Source organism: Aythya marila (assembly GCF_965140915.1).
Source record: "Aythya marila genome assembly, contig: HAP1_HAP1_SCAFFOLD_154, whole genome shotgun sequence".
NCBI classification, from domain to species: domain Eukaryota; kingdom Metazoa; phylum Chordata; class Aves; order Anseriformes; family Anatidae; genus Aythya; species Aythya marila.
The window spans coordinates 152,908-178,177 of NW_028137218.1; the positions used below are offsets into that span (position 1 = coordinate 152,908).

General features: G+C 48.3%; 1 protein-coding gene across 1 annotated transcript in view; it reads right to left on the bottom strand.

Annotated features, from left to right (window-relative positions):
* Positions 1-12,078: 12,078 nt before the first annotated feature.
* Positions 12,079-25,270, bottom strand: part of LOC309891030 (olfactory receptor 14A16-like) — a gene marked incomplete at both ends in the record, with an annotated part of 33,102 nt that continues 19,910 nt past the window's right edge. Inside the window, 2 exons of the mRNA XM_082785424.1 lie at positions 12,079-12,187; positions 12,873-12,935. Coding sequence (XP_082641550.1) covers positions 12,079-12,187; positions 12,873-12,935 — 172 coding nt within the window. The remainder of the gene's footprint in view (positions 12,188-12,872; positions 12,936-25,270) is intronic.

Genomic DNA, 25,270 nt, shown 5'->3' on the forward strand with positions numbered 1-25,270 from the left:
GAGAAGGGTGAGGAGAGCTTCGAGCCCCACAACTTCGGTTTGTAACTGCCCCCTGCCCAGGCAGAGTCACCATCCCCAGGGTGGGAGCCCTGTCCCTACAGGCTATCCCATGTGGTGTTGGGGATCCCTCCTCTCTTTAGGGGCAGAGCTGGGCTGATAGTGCAGAGCTCTATTCCTTTTGTGAGATTCACTGCCCCACAGTCCTCAGCACCTCCTCCAATCCCAGTGGCTCCCTACCCCTGCTCCTGCCCATGCCCACCCACACACCACCCCCAGTCCTGCACAGGGCTCCCACTCCTTCCCAGCTCAGCACCCTCTGAAAGGCTACATGGCCATATACCCATACTTCTATCTGTCCATCAGCTGCCCCAGGAACTTCCAAAACACACCAAAACCTCTGGGGCTTCCTCTCTGTTCAGGGGGGACCGAGTCAAACACAAGGTTCCTCCCCAGCCTGCATTCCTCCTCATCCCTGCTTTCAGCCCATCCTCTGAACTTGGCCAGGGCACCAGTAGGACACCTCTCTGTCACCTCTGGATGCACACGCCCCAGTCTGCTTCTCTCTATGGGGTACAACCTGTGCTCTTGGGGTCAGGGTGTCCTCAGATCCCAGGGGCAGGGAGTGGCACACAACCCCGCTGGGGCACCCCAGACAATAGATGTGCCCTGGAGATCACTAAGGGCCACTGCCACCACCTGGGCCCCCTCCAGCTCCAGAGCTAAAGTCCTGGGGAACAAGGGGTCTCAAAAGGGTACCTTAAGGACAAGGAGTCTGGCAATGCAGACAGGCATGGGCAGCCATAATCATGGGAGCTGTGCAAATGGTTTACCCTCTCCCACCCAGAGAGGAATAGATTAAAGCACAGGGCTGAGAGACAGAGAACCTTCTGCCTCTCATTTCAGTGGTACCTGAAAACAACCCCACTCCCAGAGGGATCCCAATGACCCCACTGCTGCCTGTTGGCCACAAGTTGTTGAAAAAAGCAGCTGGCACTTACCTCTGCAAGGCTGCACCCAGAGGAACAGCCACAGCACCCAAGGGGACAGGAGTCCCTCTGTCCCCATCCTGAGGCTCCTGTCCTGACAGCACGGTCCTCCTGCTGGAGTTTCTGAGGACCCACAGTGAAACGGCGATGATGGGAGGGCAATATATCTGTGCAGATGCTGTCCCAGCTGCAGGAGGAGCCAATCAAAGCAGTAAGCACCTTTTTAGAAGTTATCGGCACTTATCTCCCCTCCGACGCAGCCCAGCTCTCCAATTAACTTCTCCAGTGCTCTTCATGACCATATATGAGGGACGGCTCTGCTGCGGCTCTCACGTCACTGCGGTGGGAGATCATCGTGGGGTAGGGCTGGGTGTGGGGGCAGATGGCTCTGACACCCCTTGCAGCCTGCTGTGGGAGCACGGAGCATCTCCTAAGCTGTAGCATCCAAGAGCCCAAGGTGTGATTGTCCGGCCGTCTCTGCGCCATGGGATCCACGGGGCTGGTCCTGCAGCAGGGCTGTGTCAGGCTGTGAAGGGACCAGCCCCTGCCCCTGCTACAGCCCCCTCTGTGCTGGCAGCAGCAGCTGGGAAAGGCCCTTGGGCAGGGCCAGAGCCCCATTATGGGGGTGCTGCCTGCCCCGTCCCTCCCCAGGGAGCCTCCTGTGGGGTCCCGGCAGCAGCCAGAGCTGGTCCAGGGCCTGCCCTGGCAGCAGAGCTGCAGCCCAGAGCCTCAGGCGTCTCCCTGGCTCTCAGCGTGTCACCCAGGGGCCGTTATTCCCCGTGGCGGGTCGGGAGCTGGAGCCTGCCTGCCACTGCAGGTGCACAAACCGCAGCCCACGTGACATGGCGCCCGGGCAGGAAGACGGTGGTTTCCTCCTGGCCCCATGCCCAGGCATGGCCCTGCGGTGCCTCCCAGCTTCCTCACAGCTCCAAGCCTGGCAGAGTCCAAGAAGTGTTGGGACAATACTCTCAGACATACAGTTTTATATATATGTATAAATAATTTTAAATAAATAAATATATATTATAAATACATATAAAAATATATATTTCATTTATATATTATATTGTATCATATCATATTAAATCATATCATATTGAATTATAATACATTATATTTATTGTTATGTTGTGCTATGTTATTATATATTATATATTTTATGATATATGATATATATTTATTACATATTATACATTATACATTATACTACATATATTATATTATATTATATTATATTATATTATATTATATTATATTATATTATATTATATTATATATTTTTATTTTTATTTTATTTAAATAATATATGTTATATTGCATTAAATATTATGAGTTTTTATACTTACACATATAATGTTTAACGTATGTATATTTATAAATATATACATTCATTATATATTAATATTTTTGATATAAATATTTTATATTTTTTTAGATACATATAATTTATTTTTATTCTGAAGCCTGAATTTGGACTCACTGATCTTCAATTATTTCCAGAGCAGGATATTTCAAAATTCGATTCAACCCAGCTCCAGGTGATGCCATAGCATCTTCACCTGCCATGGGCCTGTTCCTGGCCTGTATTCAGACAGCAATGACCTCACAAACACCTACACAAATTCTTGGTCTGCCAGCTCCTCAGGCACCAGTGGCCTCACAGGTACAATGCATGGGCCTTGCCCTGACCTATCAGCTACTTGATCACCAATGACCTCCCCACAGACCCACACAAGCCATGTGCTTATTCCTGGCCTCCTGGCTTCTCAAGCACCAGGGTCCTCCCAGCATCTAGCACAGGCCATGTTTGCTCTTGGCCTGTCAGCTACTCAGGCACCACTGGCATCGCAGGAACATTCAACTTGCCATGGGCCTGCTCGTGGCCTATCAGATCTTCAGCTGACAGTGACCTCATAAGCACAGATGATCTATTGGAAGATGTCAGAGTCCCTGCACATGACAGGGGGTGGGTGCTCATGCTCAGCTGGCTGTTGACCAACATCCCCAGGTGCTTTTCTTCTGGACAGCTTTCCAGCCACTCTTCCCCAAGCCTGTGCTACTGCATGGGGTTGTTATGACCCAAGTGCAGAAGCATTGTTGAATGTCATGTGATTGGACTCAGTCCATCAATCTAGCCTTTCCAGATGCCTCTGAAAAGCTTTCCTTCCTCACGAAGATCAACTGTCCCAACTAACTTGTTATCATCTGCAAATGTACTAAGGGTGTACTTGATCCTCTCAGTCAGATCATCCATCAAAATAGTAAACAAAGCTGGACCCAGTACAGAGGCCTGGGGAATGCCACCCACGACCATCCACCAACTGGATTGATCTCTCTTCACTCAGATTCTTTGAGCATGGCCATCCAGACAGTTCTTCAGCCAGCAAACTGTACACCTGTCCAAGCCATGAGCAGACGGATGGGTTGTCATTCTGCAGGGCTGCTGCTACTGAGTCCACACTGAGAAGATGTAGCTCCTTCTATTAGGCTTTTTGTGATGCCCTGTGCTCAGTCCTTTCAAACCAACTAAGCATGAATTCGGTGCTTGTTATGAGCTGGTTCTCAGCTCATGTTCCAGTTACTTGCTAGCATGTATCATTGTTGTTGAGTTTGTACAGCACTGGCATTCTTGCATTCCCTTTTGTCTCTGTTTGCTTGAGTCTGCATTGTCAATGGTAATTCAGGAATACTGGAGGGGTGGCTGCGGGGAAGCATGAGGTTGCATCTGTCATGGTGGGACCTCAGTCAGCATTCACAGTGCAGTGACTCAAGCTGTGACACAGACAGGAATTCTATCCTTTGAGGGAATCCCAAAGGTAATTCCTTCTTTAAGGGTGATGCCATCCTGAGTCGTGTCCTTGCCTGTGCAGCATCTGTCAAATGGCTGATATAAGTTTCTCCTCAGAAGAAAGTCCCTAACGTGAGGGGCTGTCTAGAGCTGGGCTCCTCTCCACAGTTCTGACACAGAGTCTTCTCTTGCAGGGGCTCTCCAAGGGCCGCAGCCTCCTTCAGGCCACATCTACCTGCTCCCACATGGGGTCCTCCATCAGCTGCAGTGTGGAGATCTGCTCCAACATGGTGCACCACAGGGGAACATCTTCTCCAGCACCTGGAGCACCACCTCACCCTCTTTCTTCACTGACCTTTGTGTCTGCAGGGTTGTTTTCTCTCACAGTTTCTCAGTCTTCTCTCCCAGCTATTCCCTCATGTCATTTTCAACCCCTTTCTTTAAAAAGCTCTCACAGATGTACAAACAGCATTACTCATTGGCTGAGTTTGGCCAGCTGCATGTCCCTTTTGGAGCCAGCTGGAAGTGGCTCTTCTCTAAGAAGGGGCAGCTTCTGGACTCTCCTCACAGACACCAGCCCTGCAGCTGCCCCCTGCTACAAAACCCTTTCCATGGAAGTCCAATACAACCTCCCACCCACAAAGTAAAATCAGAGCCCAGACAAGCAGCAACAGACCCATGAGCTGGCAATGGCAAGGCACATAAAGGCCTTCTAGCAGAGACAAACCCTGGGAGAACTGCTCTGAGTTTTTTTGGCTCTGCCCTCCATGGATGAGATAAAACAAGGAGGGTTTTGGCAGGGGTTGAGCTATTCCTCACTTGTGCTTAGGTGGGAGGTTAGAAACCAGCCCAGGTGTTTGTACAAAACCCAAACACACCCATACACATCCCAGAGCAACAGGGACTGCACTACCACAGGCCACCTCTGCACACCTGTGCATTTCCCTACAGGACACATTGGGTGACACACACCTTGGACGTTCCAGAACCAAGGGGCCTCTGCAGAGATACTGTAGCTTGGCTCAGGGCATGTGCTAACCCTGCTCTGGGCTGGAAAGATTCCCAAAGTGCTCAGTGCAGTATTTCCAGCCTGTAGAATTCAAGTAATAGTCAAACAAGCTTTGAGAATGTGCTCTGACACCCACCTATAATTTTCCTGTATGATAGAGTCCATGCAACTCTTTTGTATGTTTGGTGCAGTATTCATAGCAATAACTGCTGGTGGTAAAATATAGTAGGTGGAGATCAAGTAACATGTGTGCATTGTAACATTATAGGTTCCAGAATTTTGACATATGACTCAAATAAATACAATAAACACAATATTTATTTAATATAATGCACCTGAATGCTATTTCCATTAATGAATGATAATGTGCTATAGAGCTTTCTAATAGTCTAAAATAAAAACATTATTCAAGACACATAGGTTGAAGCATTCTGGAAGTCCTTAGACACAGTGGAGTACCATTTGTCAATAAAGAAGTCTTTTCATAAACATCAACAACAGGATTTCAAAAGAAGTGGGTATTGATCACTGAAAAATGGGACAGATACAAAATCCGAATCAACTTTTAAGCACATAATCAAATCTTGCTAATGCTAGCAGGGCAACGTAACTCACCCAGGTAAATATTCAGGCAACTATAAAAATAAAAACAGAGAAGGCAGGAAGAAAGACGTAGAGAAGTCATAAAGATTGCACAAGATTCCATGGCATTAAAAACATTTTTTTTTCCGTATTTTTAATTTCTATATTAATATTTACCATGAGAAAAAAAAATAAATGTTTGAGTCATATGACCCAAACAGTTCATTCCAGAAATATCTTCAGCAACTGTGATTTGATCAAATTTGAACTAACTAATGGAAGTGTTGAAAGCCCCATCCTTAACACTAGATAAACTTGCTGATGAATTCCAAGTGCTCGATCCAAACACTAATTTTGTTGGAGAACAGTTCCAACCTTAGAACCGGTTTTCTACCTCCATTCTTGTAAAAAGATGCATTGAAACTTTCCAAACACTTCAGCTATAGGTATATAGAGGTATACCAACCTAGTATGTTTCAGCCTAAATTACTGATATTTTAAGATACTAAAACAAGGTTCTTATGGTATGGTGATAACCATATATGTAATTGTGACCATATGTGTCTATTCTACTGGGAGAAATAAACTGTAAAAGTTTACCGCTATCTTTGCCACAGCTGTAATAATAAATGGTAGAAATCATCACCTAAGCATCACAAAGTTCTCTTGATAAAGTGCTCTTGCCATACCGATAGAATTTGCTGCCCATGTTTAAAATGAACATATTATGAAATGGTTCCAATTAGATCAAGTAGTTTCATGTCTTTTTTAGGCACCGCTTACAGCAAATACTGCCATTTCTTATGATAAAGCTGCCAGTGCTGCTTAACAAGCTCATTTTTAACCAAATCCAAAGATGTTATTTAAGTTTTATTTTATCCCCAGTCAAGTAGAACATTCTCCAACCCTGACTCTCAAGGTAGCTTTCAATTTGCATATTTGCCTCAGGGCTTGAAGTGCAATTTAGCCAGAGGCAAAGAGCTGGCACAAGGCTATGTAACACATAAGGCCTATGTTGAATTAAAAAACTGCGATAGCCTCCTCCAGTTTTAGTTCATAGAAGTAATTCCACCTTTACCAAGGACGTGCCACCTGCATAGCCATTGGCCTCCTTCTGCCTCCTGAGACCCAGAGAGACAGCTGACCTCAGCAGAACATCCTCACCCATCTCCTCTTTAAGTCCTGTGACCTGACCACATCCATGTCACCTCACCTGCATCCTCCAAGACCAAGTGATTACTGCAGGACCTTTCATGCCCTGCTCAGCTTCATGAGGCCAAACTGCTTCAGTTAGGTGACTAGACCACAGGAATGCAGAATTTGGGAATTAGGTGTTCAGGTTATGTTGAGGGATTTTTGAAACAGCAAGAATCCCATGGCTCGCTGTAGCTGAGCAAACCAAGCTACCAGGGCAACTATGAGAAGTTCCCATGACAGTATTCCCACATCGCCCAATTGAGGAATTCAGGAAAATATTGTTACCAGTAGCTGGCCTCAAGGACAAGGTCTATGTGACTGCTAATCACAAGGGGGTTGTTTTCTTGCAAGTGGGGTTGTTTTCTTGTAGTGTTTGTCTGAGTGCTTTTGACCAATAATCTTGTGTGAAACACTGTCCGCCCCTGTTAAGTTCACTATAAAAGTTAGGCTATTCGGGCAATAAAATGGGGCATGATCTGACTCTACTGGTGTCTGTCGTGCTTTTGGCCGTGCTTCCTGCAACAAGGTTAGGGTTTAGGGATTGGATTTTGCCTTCCAGGGTTAGTGTTTGGGCAGAGTATTAGAGGGAGGCCTGTGTTTACTGTGTTGGCTTCTAGTCTGTGTCTAGTGTGGAGACGATGTTATCTGTTGGGATTTTCTTCAGGGCTCTGTTGAGGAATCATGTTAAGGCTGGAATTCAATGATAGGGATGAAAGGCTGAGGAATAGGGTGAGAATTGAGCTAAGAGTGTACGGTAAGGCCTTATGGATTTGGGACTTGGATAACCCACGCCAGGTGAGATTTGGGGTTAGGAGTAAGAGTAATGGATTCCTTGCAGAGAGAGGGATAGCATTTAGATGTAGGGGTAGGGCTTACAGTTACTGCTTAGAAATATTGCGAGGGCTTGACATGGATGTTTTCCTAGTAAGTGTTGCAGCAGCACAGCCTTGCCTGAACCCCTCTCACCTCTTCCAGATCTTTCCTTTCTGTTAGCCAAGTCCCTCTTCTCTCCCCCAAATTTCCCACCTTTATTCACCCAGATTTCCCCTGGCCTCCCCAAATGTGTCACCCTGTTGGGGGCAGCTTCCTGAAAGCCTTTGTGACCTCAGAGGCTCTGCCTCCCTGCTGTTGTCCAGACAGGTGCTGGGACAGAAGTGACCTCACAGCCAGCATCCAAAGGGTCACAAGGAGCTGTTGTGCTCAGGAAGCCTCTTTCTAGCCCCCCCAAGAGCAGCAGATGCATGCCCTTCACAGTCCCTCGGGTACTCTGCCTGCCAACCACCTCATGCTTCAGAAGGTCTTCTACATGTCCAGACTCACGTTTCCTCATGCAGCCTTTAGCAACTCCATTGCATCCTAAAGGAAATGGCCACCATGTGTGGAAAAGTGATTCAAGAACTTTATATATACTTTGGGAAAACATATATTTTAGGCAAATTCTGCAGAGAAGGGGTTGATGTGACAGTTATGATGACTAGGATTGCTTTATTCAGATGGTATTCTAGGGGACCGTACCTCCAATGGGAAGTGAACTTTAGACTCTCTGTCCCACTGGAATTTATGGCACCCTTAGGGAACAGCTTATGGCACTTGGGCTCATTCAGGTTCATCTCACCACACCCACACCGGGTGCAGTCTCATATGGACAAGGGAAATATGGACTCCTGATGTAGTCATTTAGTGTCCATATCCAAAGGAAGAAACCATCTGTGTGAGCTGGGGCGAGAGCCCAATGCTGGGAATGGTGGTTGCAAGGGGCTGCTCTTGGGCCGTTGGCCTGAGGCAGCATCTGCCAGGGTGTCCAGAGAACAAGGTCCAAGAACAGCCCCTGCTCTGCTGGTCCTCCCTGACTCTCCCAGGAAGACAGCCTTTCATGCTGTGGATACAGGCCGGTGAAGTCAAAATCTCATGGGTGCTGGGCACCAACAGGCAGGAATGGAATCATCCCTCCCTGCCTAAAATATGATCCTGGGACTCCTCTCTTATCTGCCTGAGCCCACAGAGAAACAAGCAAAGCCAGGAGCCTCTTTCAAGTCTATTCCTTTGAAATATTCATGAGAGCATCTTTGGGAGAGGATCTGAGCTTTCAGGCACTGCCCTGAGCAGATCCCCTTTTATACTGGAGATGCTGGTATGGAGCCAGCTGTGTTAGAGAAGAGCCCCTGGCCAGTCCCTGCCAGTGGACACAGGACTGCCCCACAGCAGCACAGTGAGCAAGCGACAAGAGCAATCAGTCCTCGCAGCAACACAAGAGCTCCGTAGGAGAGTGTGGGAGGTGAAATGGAGAGCTGATTTGGACAGACAAAGCCCTGGGGCTCCCTGGCATTGCTGCTATGCCAGGACTCTTTTCCCCTCAACCTCTGCACACAGCCAAGTGCCACCACCTTTCTCTGAGGAAGCATCTCAGGCAAGCAAGTCACTGCAGGAACCATCTTTTTATTTAAATACACATTAAATACACCTCTTTTATACCAAGTCTCAGAGTCACATAAGACATTCAGTAGTGAACTGGAAGGGGAAGAAAAAGGATTTTTTTATTTTCTTTAAATATATCACTACATAATTAAAGCAAAAAGAAAACAAAAACAAAAACAAAAACAACAAGATCTTCCTTGGCCTTTAATGAGTTACATTATGGGTGATATGCAATGGACATGCAGTTATTTGCTTCTCAAAAACCTCCAGTCATCACTTTCCACACTGCATCCTTCAGCTCCTGGTTCCTCATGCTGTAAATGAGGGGGTTCACTGCTGGAGGCACCACCGAGTACAGAACTGCCAGTAAAAGATTCAGGGAGGAGGAGGACACGGAGGGGGGTTTCAGGTAGGCAAATGTGGCAGTGCTTATAAACAGAGAGACCACAGCTAGGTGAGGGAGGCATGTGGAAAAGGCTTTGTGACGTCCTTGATGGAAGGGGATCCTCAGCACAACTCTGAAAATCTACACATAGGACAGCACAAGGAAAAGAAAACAACCAAATAATAGACACTAATCACAAGAAGCCCAACTTCTCTGAGGTAGGCAACTGAGCAGGAGAGCTTGAGGATCTGGGGGATTTCACAGAAGAACTGGTCCAGGGTATTACCTTGGCAGAGGGGTAGGGAAAAGGTACTGGCAGTGTGCAGCACAGCATAGAGAAAAGTACTGCCCCAGGCAGCTGCTGCCATGTTGACACAAGTCCTGCTGGTCATTATTGTCCTGTAGTTCAGAGGTTTGCAAATAGCAATGTAGCGGTCATAGGCCATGACGGTGAGTAGGTAAAATTCTGCTGTGACAAAGACAACAAAGAAAAAGACCTGGGTAGCACAGTCTGCATAGAAAATGGCCCTGATATCCCAGAGGGAGTTGGCCATGGCTTTGGGGACAGTGGTGGTAATAGTGCCCAGGTGAAGGAGGGCGAGGTTGAGGAGGAAGAAGTACATGGGGGTGTGGAGGTGGTGGTTGTAGGCTATGGCTGTGAGGATGAGGCCGTTGCCCAGGAGGGCAGCCAGGTAGATGCCCAGGAAGAGCGCGAAGTGCAGGAGCTGCAGCTCACGTGTGTCTGCAAATGGCAGGAGGAAGAACTCTGTGGGGAAGCTGCTGTTGGACATTTGCTGCCTCTGGGCATGGATGCCTTTCCCTGGAGGAAAAATAGTCACATTAGTGAGCCTTGTCTGAGCAAAACTGCTACTGTGTTTCAGAGATTCCTCCTCAACAAGATATACTGTGTCTTCCTTATGAGCTCTGTTTTGTTCTCTCTGAGGTGCCTCAGTGTCCAGGAAGATCCTCTATGGGCTCAGCAGAAGTCACTATTGCCCTACTAGATCCGTTGAAGAGCGCTGGGATGAATCTGTGGTGCCCAGTGGCCAGAGGCACCTCTATTTTCAGGTTCCAAGCAGGCCATCCAGCAATCCCCTGAGGAACACTAAAGGTGGTGTTGGTGTTCTCTGTAAGGAGAGGGGTGTGAAGAGAAATTCTGAGGCTCTTCATCGACCTACAGTTCTCTTTCAGTGTCATGCTCTGAAAGCCTCAGTGAAGGACACAGCCTGACAACTCCATTATCATGCCCCATGACTCTCCTTCAGGACAGGTAAAAGAAATGAGAAACACCAGAGATTTCCTTCCCTTCCGTTAGTGCATGTGCTGGTCTTTCCTTTTGTTCTCACCTAAGGTTGCCCCTGGGGTGCTGTGGATCTGTGAGCAGTCTGAACAAGGCAGCAGCCTCTGGACACCAGCAGGACCCTGACCTGCTCCTACCAGCCACAGCTTCAGCCCACAGCTCCCTGGGCAGCTCCTCTGCAGGCTGAGTGCTGAGCCTGGCAGGCAGCAGAGGCCCTGCCCCAGCACACTCCCCTGGGGCACAGCATGGACCCTGCTTGGCACCACAGCCCTGGGCACCCTGCCTGCAACCTGGCATCACAGCCTGCCACCAGCCCTGTGAGAAGGAAACCTCATGTCCTGCCCCTCTGACAGTTTAGGCAGGAAATCATTGATCCAGGAAACAGCCCCATCCTCTGCACTGGAGAAGCCAGTATATAAGCCAGGAAACCTATATTACTGTAGTTTAGAGCCACAGATCCATGTGCCATGGATCTGACAACTGTAGAAGAGACCCCTAGGATACTTGCATCTGCATTGCCCTGCAGACAGAGACTTACCCTGTTCAGGGCTGTGAAGATTTCTCCCGCAGTGAGCTCTCAGCATCCCGCCTCCGCACTGCCTTTAACATCTCCTTCCCTTCTCTCAGTTGCCCTTGTCCCCTGCAGGCAGTGCCCCCAGCCCTGCTGCTGTGCTGTGCAGAGGAGCTGCTCCTGGGCAGAGCTGTCTCCCTGCAGCACTGCCCGCTTGCCAGGAGCTCCCCTTGGCCCCAGGAGCCCAGCCCAGCTCAGCTGCAGAGCTCTATCCCAAGGCCTCACTGTCCCTGCCCTCTCTTGTGTCCCTTGAGATGTCTGTCACTGGGCCTTCAGGGAACCAACTTTGAAACAGGCTGACACAATCCCCTATGATTCCTCCGCCAGACGAGGAGTGACACTTACTTTCAGCAGTGTCATTTCTCCTATCAGGAGGAGTTGCATCAAAGAATCACCTTGTCCTCTTCCTCTTTTAGGCAGAACACCCAGACTGTGACTGGCAGGAATCCCATTTTCCCAAGCTGAGGCAAGAGATCACAAGGACTCAGTTGAGACATCTCATCCTGAGTTTGTTGTCTTAAGGCTCAAATGGGGCCCAGAACTTTCAATACAAAAAAGTTGAGATTTCTCTTAACTTCTTCTCAAGTACAGCACCTCTGAGGTGCCAGACGTTGTATAAGATAGATTCCATGAGAACTTCAGAGACTGGAAATGTAAGTATTAGCATTTTGTCAGGGTATACCTCCTAAAAATATTGCCTTCCTTTTTGCCTTTTCCCTAACATGGGATCTTTAGCTAAAAAGATATATAAAACTCCCCTAGAACATATCTCTCTCATCCCCCTCTAAGGGACATCCCCTCTCTGACTTCTCTTCTCCAAGCTAAACAAGCCCCGCTCTCTCAGCCTATCCTTGTATAAGAGATACTGCAGTCTCCTCATCGTCTTTGTAGCCCTCCTCTGGACTCTCCAGTAGTTCCATGTCCCTGTACTGGGACAGTTCCATGTTCCATGTACTGGGAGGCCCAGAACTGGACACAATACTCCAGTTGAGGCCTCACCAGGGCTGAGTAGAGGGGGAGGATCACCTCTCTTGACCTGCTGGCAACACTCTTTGAAATGCACCCCAGGATACCGTTGGCCTTCTTGGCCAAGGGAACATTGCTGGTGCAAGGGAACATTGCTGACTCATGGCTAACATGCTGTCTACCAGGACTGCCTTGTCCTTCTCTGCAGAGCTGCTTTATTACAGGTCACCGCCCAACCTCTACTGGTGCATGGGGTTATTCCTCCTAGGAGAAGGACCTTGCACTTGCCTTTCTTGAGCTTAATGAGGTTCCTCACTGCTTTGTTCTACAGTCTACCGAGGTCCCTCCAAATGGCAGCACAGACTTCTGGAGTATCAGCCCCTCCTCCCAGTTTTGTATCCAGCACATTTGCTAAGGTTGCACTCTGTTGCATTGTCTAGGATGAATAAGTTGAACAAGACTGGACCCAGTACTGACTCCCGGGGGACAGCTGGGGATGTTCAGCCTAGAGATGAGAAGGCTCCAGGGTGACCTCATTGCAAATTTTCAGTACTTAAAGAAAGCTTATTAAAAAGATGGAGGGCATTTTTTTTTCTCAATCACTTAATGACAGGAGAAGGGAGAATGGTTTTAAACTAAAAGAGGGGAGATTTAGGTTATGGGTGAGGCTCACATGGGTTTCTTTGTGGAACTATTGGAGAGCGTCCAGAGAAGGACTCCAGAGATGATGAAGGGCCTAAGGGGTAGACGTATGAGGAGCGGCTGAGGTCACTTGGCCTGTTCAGCCTGGAAAAGAGGAGGCTGAGGGGAGACCTCATCGTGGTCTACAGCTTCCTCACGAGGGAGAATGGAGGGGCAGGCACCGAATTATTTTCTTTGTTTATTATTTTATTATTTTCAGTGGTCGCCCACTGGAACAGGCTCCCCACGGACATAGTCACGGCACCAAGCCTGCTGAAGTTTAAGAAGGGTTTGGACAGTGCTCTCAGTCATATGGTCTGAATTTTTGGGTAGACTTGTGTGGTGCCAGTAGTTGAGCTCGATGATCCTTATGGGTCCCTTCCAACTCGGGATATTCTATCATTCTATGATACACCAGCCATGTGCCTGAAGGCGGCCTATCAGGCCCTTAGGCACAATACTCCAACACCCACCTGCACAGCCATGGGCCTCCTCTTGAGATCCTGAGGCACAGGTGACCTACCTCAGAAGAACATCCCCACCCATCTCCTTGAGCCCTATGACCTGGCCAGATCTGTATCAGCCTCTTGGGGCCAACCTGATTTGATTACATGATCAGAGTGCAGGGATTTGGGAGTTAGGTCTTCAGGTTAGGGTCTAGGGATTAGATCTTGCTTTCCAGGTTTAGGGATTTGTCAGAGTCTTAGAGGGAGGCTTTGGTGTTCTGCTTTGGGTAGCCAGTCACTGTTTAAGGTATGGGCTAGATTTTTGGTTACGGTTTTATTATCTGCTTTGTTTGGGGATGAGGGCTGCTATTAAAATTGTGAATTTAATAATAGAAATTAAAGGCCTGAGATTAGGGTGATCAATAGGTTAAGACTAATGGTAACAGGAGATGTGTTTGGAGTTTGAGTTCAAGGTAGGATTTGATGCTGGGGATTAGAGCAGTGGATTTGTTCAGGGTGAGGGATGGCATTTTGGGTAGGACTACATGTATGTCCTAGGGTTGCAAGTTAGAAATATTGCCAAACAAATATTTTCCAGCATCAGCACCCTTACCTGAAACCCTTTTCTCTCTTCCAAATCTTTCTTTTCTCTTAGCCACTTCGGTCTTCTCTCCACCAATCTGCCACTTTATTTTCCTGGCTTTCCCCTGGCCTCCCATACGTGTCATCCTGCCGGGGGCAGCTTTCTAATGGCCTTTATGACCCCGGAGGCTCTGCCTCCCTGCTGTTGGCCAGCCAGGGGCTGGGACAGAAGTGACCTCACAGCCAGCATCCACAGGGCTACAAGGAGTAGTTGTGCTCAGGAGGTCTCTTCCCAGCCTACGTCCTCCCCCCCCAGGAGCAGTGGGTGCAGGGGATGCCCTGCACAGTCCCTCATGTTTCCCCATGTAGCATTTATCAACACCAGTGCATCCTGAAGGAAATGCCCATCTCTGTGTGGAAAAGTGAATCAAGAAATTAATTTTAGGAAAATGGTGAGAAGTCTACAGAGAAGGAGTTGGTGTGAAAGTCATGATGTCTAATTTTGCTTTATTTAGCTGGTTTCACAGGAGACCATACCTCTAAAGAGAGGGGACCTTGAGACTCTGTCTGTCCCACTGCACATGATAGCAACCTTAGGGAATAGTTTCTGGCACTTGTGTTCACTCAGGATCATCTCACTGCACCAATACTATGGGCCGTCTCATATGGACAAGGCAAACGTAGATTCCTGATGTAATCATTTGGTGTCCTTCCATGTCCTTCCAAACCACCTGTGTGAGCTGGGCCAAGAGCCCAGTGCTGGGAAAGGTGGTTGTGAGGGGCTGCTCTGGGACCATTGCCCTGGGGCAGCATCTGCCAGGGTGTCCAGAGAACAAGGGCCCAGCCCAGCCCCTGCTCTGCTGCTCCTCCTTGTCTTTGCCAGGGGACCAGCACAGCCCAGACCCTCCCCAGCTCTCCACACCTCCCCGTCCTCTCCCCAGCCCAGCCCAGCCCAGCAGAGCAGCCCAGGCTGGAATGGCCCCAAAGCAGTGTTAGAAATGGCTCAATCTTCAAATTAGGATTAAATAAAAAATAGGATTTATTAAAAGAATATAAAAGAATAGAGGTAAGCAAACAGCGCTGGGTGCACCGGGAGTCTACGCTCCACCAGGACGCACACCAGTTACATCTAGCAGCTGATTTTTATGCTCCTAGACTAATACATATTCATTACTACTTCTAAAAAAAACAGGTTATTATAATTAGCTTCCGGGATCCAGTCCGTCCTACTGGAGCATGCGCATCAGTCTCTGGTGGTCCCTCTGGGGGTCTCTAGGGGTCTTTCATGCTGAAGTCTTGTAGTCTTCCTCTCCAAGTTTTTTTCTCGTCCTTCCCCTTTGTACTCCTTTGGCACCGTATCAAGTTTATAGAACATCCCCTGCAGGTCTTGTCTCCCAGCCATCCTTCAGCTTCTTTTTTTCTTCTTCTTAATCTCTTGGCCACCTGGCCAGATATCAGGGGCCTGCATAGTATCCCATAACAGTCACTAGTTCTTATCAGTTGTTCTGAAACCCCCAGACATCAAAGACTTCATACAAACACAAATAGCTTTCTTATTGACACTTCACCAGTAATTAAAACATTCTTCACCAGCCATTCAAAGGGACACTCACACCTATAGCAGTGTTAAGTTAATCTCGAAGAAGACGGAAAAAAAGGCTGTAACTGTTAGAAATAGAAGTCCGGAATAACAAAAGCAAACAGATTCATAAATTTGAGGAGTATTTTCTGAAGACTTGATAAATTGACTAGAATGAGGGGGAGACTGGGACACACTGCATCTGTGGTTCAAGAATTAAATTGCTAGTGCAGGGCCCAGAGACAGACAGGACTGTTCTTTATAGACACAAATTGTTAAAACATTCCTAACAGCAGCAAGTGGAAAAGTGGAGGGCAGTGGCACTGTCCCTGCTGCTGACATCTGCAAATTACCTCACCTCCTCGCCTTCCCCTCGTAGAAGAGACACACAAAGCTCATTGAGTCCAACTCATTTCCAATGTCAGAGATGTTTTGGGGTGATTCATTCCATCTAGTCTTTGAAATTTCACTAGAGGTTTAACAACTAATTCAGCAGACTGCTTTCTCTGTGCTTGCTGTGTTCCCTGCAGTTGCAGAGCTCTCCTTTGCCTGTTCCAGCCCAGGTTTAGCATCTTACCTCTGGGTGGCTCCACCTTGGACATGCTCATGCTCTGTGGGCTCCATGTCCTGTTGACTCCCTGGCACACACTGTCCCTGCCAATCCCCCGGGCTCTCCTGGTGACTTCCACTTCCCTCCAGAAAGGCACCTGCCCGCCTTCACACCTATTGCATGCTGTGGATACAGGCAAGTGAAGTCACCATCTCTATGGGTGCCAGACACCAGCTGGCAATTCCAAAATCAGCCCTCCCTGCCTAAAAGCTGATCCTTGGTGATCAGCTGATCTCGTCGCCCTGAGCCCACAGAGAAACAAGCAAAGCAAGGAGCCTCCTTTGAGTCTGTTCCTTTGCAATATCCATGAGATGAGATGTGGGAGAAGAGCTGAGCCTTCAGGCACTGCCCTCAGTGCCAGATCCCCTTTCATGCTGGAGGTGCTGGTACGGAGCCAGCTGTGTTAGAGACCCTGGCCTGTGGACAAAGGACTTCCCCACAGCTGCTCAATGAGCAAGCAACAAAAGCAGTCAGAACTCACAGCAAGAGAAGGGCTCTGAAGGAGAGTGTGGGAGGTGAAAGAGAGCACCCCAGGACAGACCAAGCCCTCGGGCTCCCTGGTAATGCTGCTGTGCCAGGACTCTTCTCCCCTCCACCTCTGCACACAGCCAAGTGCCTCTGCAGTTCCATCACAGGTGTCTGAGGAAGGATCTCAGGCAAGAAAGTAACTACAGGGTCCTTTCTTTTATTTAAACATACAGAGAGCCTGGCTCATTGTTTCCACCAAGTCTTGGAGTCACCCAAGGCAGGTAGATACTGAAATGACGGGAAGGAAAAATGTTATGTCTTTGTGCCTTTGCAGACACAATCATAAGTAAGGAAAACAAACAAACAAACAAAAAAAACAGCAAGGCACACTTACAGAAAATAAACATTTGGGAATATAATGAGTTACATTATGAGTGATATGCAGAAGAAAACAGGCCATTTATTGCTTCTGACACACTCCAGTCATCACTTTCCACACTGCATCCTTCAGCTCCTGGTTCCTCATGCTGTAGACGAGGGGGTTCACTGCTGGAGGCACCACCGAGTACAGAACTGCCAGCAAAAGATTCAGAGAAGAGGAGGACATAGAAGGAGGCTTCAGGTAGGCAAATGTGCCACTGCTGATGAACAGGGAGACCACAACCAGGTGAGGGAGGCACATGGAAAAGGCTTTGTGCCGTCCCTGTTGTAAGGGGATCTTCAGCACAGCCCTGAAGATCTGCATATAGGACAACACAAGGAAAACAAAACAGCCAGATGCTACAGTGACACTAAGCATAAGAAGCCCAACTTCTCTGAGGTAGGCATCTGAGCAGGAGAGCTTGAGGATCTGGGGAATATCACAGAAGAACTGGTCCAGGGCATTGCCTTGGCAGAGGGGGAGGGAAAAGGTATTGGCAGTGTGCAGCACAGCATAGAGAAAAATAATGCCCCAGGCAGCTGCTGCCATGTTGACACAAGTTCTGCTGTTCATTACTGTTCTGTAGTGCAGGGGCTTGCAGATGGCAATGTAGCGGTCGTAAGCCATGATGGTGAGAATAGAAAACTCTGCTGAAAGGAAAAAGAAAAAGAAAAAAATCTGAGCAGCACATCCATAGGAGGAAATGGCCCTGGTGTCCCACAGAGAATTGGCCATGGCTTTGGGAACAGTGGTGGTAATAGTGCCCAGGTCGAGGAGGGCGAGGTTGAGGAGGAAAAAGTACATGGGGGTGTGGAGGCGGTGGTCGCAGGCTACGGCTGTGATGATGAGGCCGTTGCCCAGGAGGGCAGCCAGGTAGATGCCCAGGAAGAGCGCGAAGTGCAGGAGCTGCAGCTCGTGTGTGTCTGCGAATGGCAGGAGGAGGAACTCAGTGGGGAAGCTGCTGTTGGACATTTGCTGCCTCAGAGCATGGATGGCTGTCAATGGTGGAAAAGACACAGAACAAGTTAGAGAGATTTCTCTCTGCAATACCTATAGCTATAGATTATGTTTCATCAAAACCTGCTCAGCAAGATAGACTACTACTTCCCTTTGAGGAAGATGTGCTCCTGCCTCTAGTGCTCAGTTTTAGTTCCTATGGGTGTAGAGGGACCAGACAGATCCTGTGTGGGCTCAGCCAGAGTCAGTACTGCCCTACAGCATCTGCTGAAAACCACTGGGGATGGATCTCAGGTACCCACTGGACACAGGTTTCTCAGTATTTTAGGTGCTGAGAAGGACATCCAAAAATCTGTCACAAAACAATGAAGTATATAGGTTATAGAGTGTGGAGGAAAACTGTGAGATTCCTCACAGAAATACAGATCTCTTTCAGTGGAATAATCTAACAGCTTCAGTAACTGACACAAGCAGACAATTCCATTAGCGTTCTCCTGACTGCTCTTCAGGGCAGGAAAATGAGAGCAGAGACTCTAGAGAGTGCCTTCCATGCAGGTAGTACAGGAGTTGGTCCATCTTGTCAAGAATCACTGCCAGAGATGGCCTGGGGGTGCTATAGAGCTGAGAGCTGCCTACCCCAGGCAGCAGCCTCTGGGCAACAGCAGCAGGACCCTGCCCTGCCCTGTCCTTCTGTGGGTCCTCCTTCCACCCACAGCTTCTCCCTGCGGCACCTTGGGCAGCTCCCCAGGCAGGCTGAGTGCTGAGCCTGGCGGGCAGCAGAGGCCCTGCCCTGGCACACAGCCCCTGGGGCACAGCAGGGACCCTGCTCTGCACCACAGCCCTGGACACCCCTGACTGCACCCGGGCTGCACAGCCTGGGGCCAGCCCTGTGAGAAAGAACCATCATGTCCTGTCCTTCAGTTATTAATGGCAGATGATCACTGTTCCAGAGCTTGTTTTTTTCCTCTAATCCAAACACTGAGAGTCCTCCTGAAAGATCCCATAGGCTGTGGGATTTGCCAGCAAATCTGGAGATGGCACCAGGAACAACAGCTGCGTTGTCCTGCAGCCAGAGACTTACCCTGTTCAGGACTGTGAAGATTTCTCCTGCAGTCAGCTCTCAGCATCCCCCCTCCACACTGCCTTTTACATCTCCCTCCCTTCTCTCAGCCGCCCTTGTCCCCTGCAGGCAGTGCCCCCAGCCCTGCTGTGCTATGCAGAGGAGCTGCTCCTGGGCAGAGCTGTCTCTCTGCAGTGCTGCCCGCTTTCCAGGAGCTCCCCTTGGGCCCAGGAGCCCAGCCCAGCTCAGCAGCACAGGGAGCTCTTGACAAGTCCCTGGGTCTCCAGGGGAATCAACTTTGAAACAGACTGCAGTAATCACTGATGTTTCCTCCCGCTATTTCAGAAAGAAACCCTTTTCCAGCACTGTTATTACTCATACAGAAAAACTATGAGGTCCAAGAATTACTTTTCCATGTCCTGGTTTTAGGCAGAACACCCAGGCAAGGGCAGGGAGGGACCTGTCTTCCCCCTGCTGAGAAAAGAGTTTCAGCTGAGTAAAACAAGGCATCTACTTCTTTATTTGCTGTCCAGAGGCTAGAATGTGGATCTGCTTCCTTTCTCATTCCACACACAACCCACACAATTTAGGATTCCTCTTGACCTGGTTCAGGTGGGCATAAACCAGGCAGCTGCATGTCAGCTGCCTGTCTCAGCTCCCAGCATATTGAATGGAGACAGAGGCCAGGAGGGAGCTGTTCAGATGCAGACACCAGGTGACATTGGAGGTGCCATGGTGACATTTGAGTGATGTTTCAAGTGCCAAATTCCTCTGGGCCATTAGCAGAGATTTTATTGATGCACGTCCATTATAAACAGCTATAGCCACTGTTCAATAGCAAAGAAACAAAAGGCAAGCTATGACTTGGTTGCCATCACTGAAACATGGTGGGACCACTCCCATGACTGGAGTACTGCGATGTCTGGCTATAAGCTCTTCAGAAGGGACAGGAAGGGACAAGCAGCACAGGTGGCGTGATTCTCTATATTAGAAAGTGTTTTGATGTTGTGAAACTCAAGGCTGAGAATGATAATGTTGAATCCCTGTGGGATAGGGTCAGCAGGAAGGCCAACAAGGCAGGCATCCTGGTGGGGATATTCCATAGACTGTCAAACCATGATGAGGTGACGGATGAGGAATTCTACAGGCAGCTGGCAAAAGTTGCAAAATCATCAGCACTTGTTCTCATGGGGGACTTCAACTTCACAGACATATCCTGGAAATGCAATACAACTCAGAGGAAGCAGTCCAGGAGGTTTCTGGAGAGTGTGGAAGATAGCTTCCTGACGCAGCTGGTTAGTGAGCCTACCAGGGGAGGTGCCCTGCTAGACCTTCTCTTCACAAACAGAGAAGGACTGGTGGGAGATGTTGTGGTTGGGAGCTGGCTTGGGCAGAGTGACCACGAAATGTTAGAGTTCTCCATTCTTGGTGAAGTCAGGAGAGGGATCGTAAAACCAGTCTTAGACTCCCAGAGGGCAGCCCTTGAGCTCTTCAGGACACTGGTTGTCAGAGTCTCTTGGGAGGCAGTTCTGAAGGGCAGAGGAGTCCAGGAAAGCTGGGCACTCTTGAAGAAGGAAATCTTAAAGGCTCAGGAGCAGTCTGTCCTTATGTGCCCAAAGACGAGCCAATGTGGAAGAAGAGTGGCTTGGACGAACAGAGTTGTGTCTAGAGCTTAGGAAGAAAAAGAGGGTTTATGACCTTTGGAAAAGAGGGCAGGCCACTAAGGAGGACTATAAGGACCTTGTGAGGATCTTCAGGGACAAAATGAGAAAGGCCAAAGCTCATCTGGAGCTCATTCTGACTACTGCCGTTAAAGATAACAGAAAATGTTTTTATAAATACATCAACACAAAAAGGAGGACTAAGGAGAATCTCAATCCTTTACTGGATGCGGGAGGAAACTTAGTGACAAGAGATGAGGAAAAGGCTGAGTTGCTTAATGCCTTCTTTGCCTCAGTCTTTAGCGGCAAGACCAGTTGTTCTCTGGGTACTCATCCCCCTGATCTGGTGGAAGGGGGATGATCTGGTGGAACTAGCTGCTGTGCGTCAGAGAGGCTGGGAGTCCAGCAGCAGTGCCATGGTCTGGAAGGATCACAACCAGCTCACTTCCACCTGGGCAGATTCTGGCCCAAGAAGGGAGTGTTTTATAAGTATGGTATTACGAGGGCAGTGGTGCCTCAGAAACTTCAGTAAGTCCAGAAAGTTCAGTAGGAAGCAAATGGCTGTTAAACAGCCTAAGAGTTGACTTCTTTCTGAAGTAGCTGACAGGTCATCCCTTGACTCCTGGCTGGGATCTGTGCCTTTAGGCTCACCTCTGGTGGTCTCCATGACAAGCCAGCAGATGTACCTGCTCTGCACATAGTTTGTGAGATCCTCTCTTCCTAAGTCCCTGGCAGGCCCCATAGAGGAAGAGGTCTTGAAGAGGTTTTGTCGTGTCAGAAGTTTCAGCTTTTGCCTAATTCATCCTTCAGGACTGCTTTCAGTTTTTGACACAGAGGGGGCCACTGCCTCTGAGATGTCTGGGGGAACACAAAGCCTTCATGAGGGCAGGGAAAAAGTTACTCTGGGTCCATAGGAGCCATTCTAGAACCAAAACATGTAGGCAGGAAGTGCACTTTTGTGGTGTTGCAGAGCTGCTGGGCACATTGCACGGGGTGCTCCGACAGCCTTTGTGTCCTTCTCCATGCTGCCTTAGGAGCTGCTTCTTTCTCAGGAACAAAGTAGCCAACAGAGGTGAGACAGATACTCTCGAGTTCATGAAAGCCATCAGAAAGCTGCCACTAAGAAGATGACTGATATGGGGAAGGCAGGAGGAGCCTGGCCAGGAGAGATGTGAGATTTGGGAGAGGAAAGAAGAGCTTGGATAGCAGAAGGTAACAATTTTGGAGAGGTAAGAATATTCAGGTAATGTTTATCCCACCATAAAGCTGACTTAAAGCAGTCATGTGAGGCCCTTACCCTTTTTTAACCTGTTACATTAATAACTAAATCTGAATGCCAGTCTACACGCTGACAGGAATCCACTTCTCTCATTTTGACCACTTGAATCCAAAATTAGTCCATAACCCCTTTCCATTACCTTTCCTCTCTTGCTCACCCTGATTCCTTCCCTTAACACAAAGCATGTTCCACACTAGCACTGTGTTGAACTTCAAGTTGGTGATGGCAAAGTTGAGAGCCTTTGAGTAAGGATTAAGGGATGAACAAATAAAGTGATGTCGTTGTGGGAGTCCAGTTGGAGGAATGTGACTGTGGAAGTGACTATGAGGTCACTTCTATCTCTGCAGTTGATAGGGCAGCAGCAGGAACATGTCACGGAAAGGGACTGTGAGGTCACTTCTGTCTGAAGCAGCTGACAGGTCACACTTCTACCTGAGATCGGTACTTTTCAGCTGACATCTGACAGTTGTCCTGGAAGGCCAACAGAAGGCACTTGGTTGGCATGCTGACTGTGGGATCCCATCTGCCCACATACCCAGAAGGATCCATACAGAAAGAAGGCCCACATATGGGTTGTCCTGTCCCTTCTACTTGAGTACATGACTGGACAGCAGCAGGCACAAGGCTTGGTTGTGTCTACAGAAAAAGCTATAAGGTCAGCAGATGGACATCTTAGAAGATACTGGTGAGGTGACTGCTGTCTGGTTAGTTGACGGGCCACAAGAAGGCCATTGGGTTGGGATGCCTACTTTAGGAGTGGTTTCCACCCTGATGGAGCTTTCTTTGGTAGTAGGAAAGAGCAGGAGAGTAAAACCTGCCAGAAAATGCACCTTGGAAGGTTAGCACTGGCAATGAAGAAGAATAAATGTCCCTCAAAGGGTTGTGCTGTGGTGCTAGAGGTCACCCAAAGAGTATCTTTGATCAGCCCATGGCTTTGTGTTTGAAGGAACAGCTGGTGAGGGTTCACAAGACATTGGTGAAACCAGAGGAATGCCAGGATGTGAGCAAGGTGGTGAACAGAGATGGGTATCTGCAGCCATCAGGGAAACTGGACAAGGTGTGGGGCAGCACAGGGAAGTCTGGAGGTGACAAGGAGGTGGGCGCTGGCAAGAAGAGAAGGCCACAGCAGCCCTGATATTTTTGTCCCCTTGGATAGAGCCTATGAGGAGATGAGGTACAGTCATTGCAAGGGGGCTCATTGCTTTCTTAAGACCCTGTGCAGAGGCAGGGAGGTGTCATACCATTGTTCTCCTGGCATCACACTACCCACCATATCCCACAGACCCCCAGCAAGAGCGCTGAGCAAGATGTGGGGGTGCAGGATCTCCCCACCCAGTAGCTGGAGTCAGGACCTGGCCCTTTTACTGCAGCACAATAAACCCAGACTTTTCTCAGCACAGTGCTTTGCCTATCTGTAATCATGGCCTCCAATTATCTGTCCTAACAAGTCCCTGAGGAGAATCTCCTGGTAACAGTCCTCAGTGGGGCCCATTAATACTCCAAGTCACTTCAACTTTTCCTTCTGACTTTACTTGCTCAAGCAATTGCATCATTCTCCTCTCAGTACTTGAGTTTCACAGACTGAGCACCAAAATCCACCATGGAACTCATTAAAAGGCAGAAACACCTAAGGAACCATATGTCTTCCATAGTTTTATTCAAGTCTTCAAGACTTGGACAACTAATTGGGGAGCTTTCATGCTGTAGTTGAGGAGGAAGATTTCAAAAAGCACTAATACAAAACTTTTCTCATTTGGAAGGATGAATATTGTTGCATTTCAGTATTGAGCATCTTTCTTCAATTGATATTAACCCAGGGCTTCCCCTATGGAGACGTCCATAGGGAGGAAAAGCAGAGTCTTGAGGCCTGACAGTGCATGGACAACCTTGCTCCTCACCACCCCAACCCTGACATTTCTCTCATTGGCCACCTGGTGCTTGCATCACTTTTTCTTACTCCACACTTCTGCACTGAAGTCTGCAGCTGGATGTTACAGCCCCTTTGCACCAGCTCCCACCTCCTTTCCTTAGAGACCTGGCTGCACACAGAAGGGTTTTTCCGTATTATAAAACAGGCAGGAATAAACATGCAGCAATTTCCCAAACAGCAAAACAAGTTCCTCATCTTGTCTTCAGTCAGGTTTACCTTCCCAAAAGCATGACTGTAAATTAAGTATTTTCTACTGACTGATAGGAAATTCTAGGTTTTAAGATTACTATTATTCCGTATGATCTTAATTCAATGATAAATGATGAGGAGCTTGCTACAGAAACAATTAAGCAGACTGCTAATTGATGGTCAAGCTTGAACTCAATGAAGCTCAAAGCAGCAACTGGGTCAGTGAGAGTAGTCTGAATGATCAAAGAGTAAGGGGAGGACGAAGCAGGAGAACCATGGGAAGTGCATAGGTCCAGACAGGCAGCTAGAAAGGGGACATTCAATATGGATAGTTTATTCAAGATGGGTGGAAGTGCCTGGAAGATGAGGGAGTACACCAAGATGGAGAAAGCAATGAAATGCAAGTGCTCATGACCATCAGTATTTCTTCTCCTTTGATGAATAGAGATCCTGAAAATTCACCTGAAGAAGGATGTAGATCACTGGTGAAGGAAGTGTCTTTTTGTGCCATCACCAATGCAGATTACAAAATACTTCCTCACACTCCCAGGCCAGTAAAAGGACAGCTACTATTTGCTGGCACCACAGCTGCTGGGACAAATGCAACTCTGGGCTTCCTCAGCAGCCCCCATGCTGCGGCCAGCCATGGCTCAGGAAATGGACATACATTAGGCTGCATTCTTCTTCACCAATGTTATAAGTTGCCCCCTTAATTAATTTTCAGAAAGCATTGTATTAATCATAGAAAGGAATTTATTGAGTAAGCAAGCAGAAAGCAAAACAGCGCTGGGCGGCCAGGGAGTCTCTGCTCCTCCAACGGCATGCACATCACCCCCACCAGGGTCCCTTTTTATATCTTGGTAATTCCGGGATTACACAGCACATCCTGGTATGTTCTGCGCCTGCGAGCACTGTTGCTAGGGGGTCGTCACTGTCCCTCTGGTGGTCGTGAAGATGAAGGCCGTAGTCTTCCTCGGCGTTGTGGTTCAACTTCTTCATTTTTTTTTTTTTATTTGGTCATGTTGGCCCAGCATGAGACAGGAAGGCAGGATGTTGATACACTAGTTTAGCAACTTATCAGGAGGTGGTTACATGAGCTTTGCAACAGTGTCTTTGAACAAAAGAGGCAACTGAGATGCAGAAAGAGAGAAGGAAAGGGGGGTTCTCTTTTTTTGTTACATTAAGCAAAAGAATTTTCATAGTGTCTA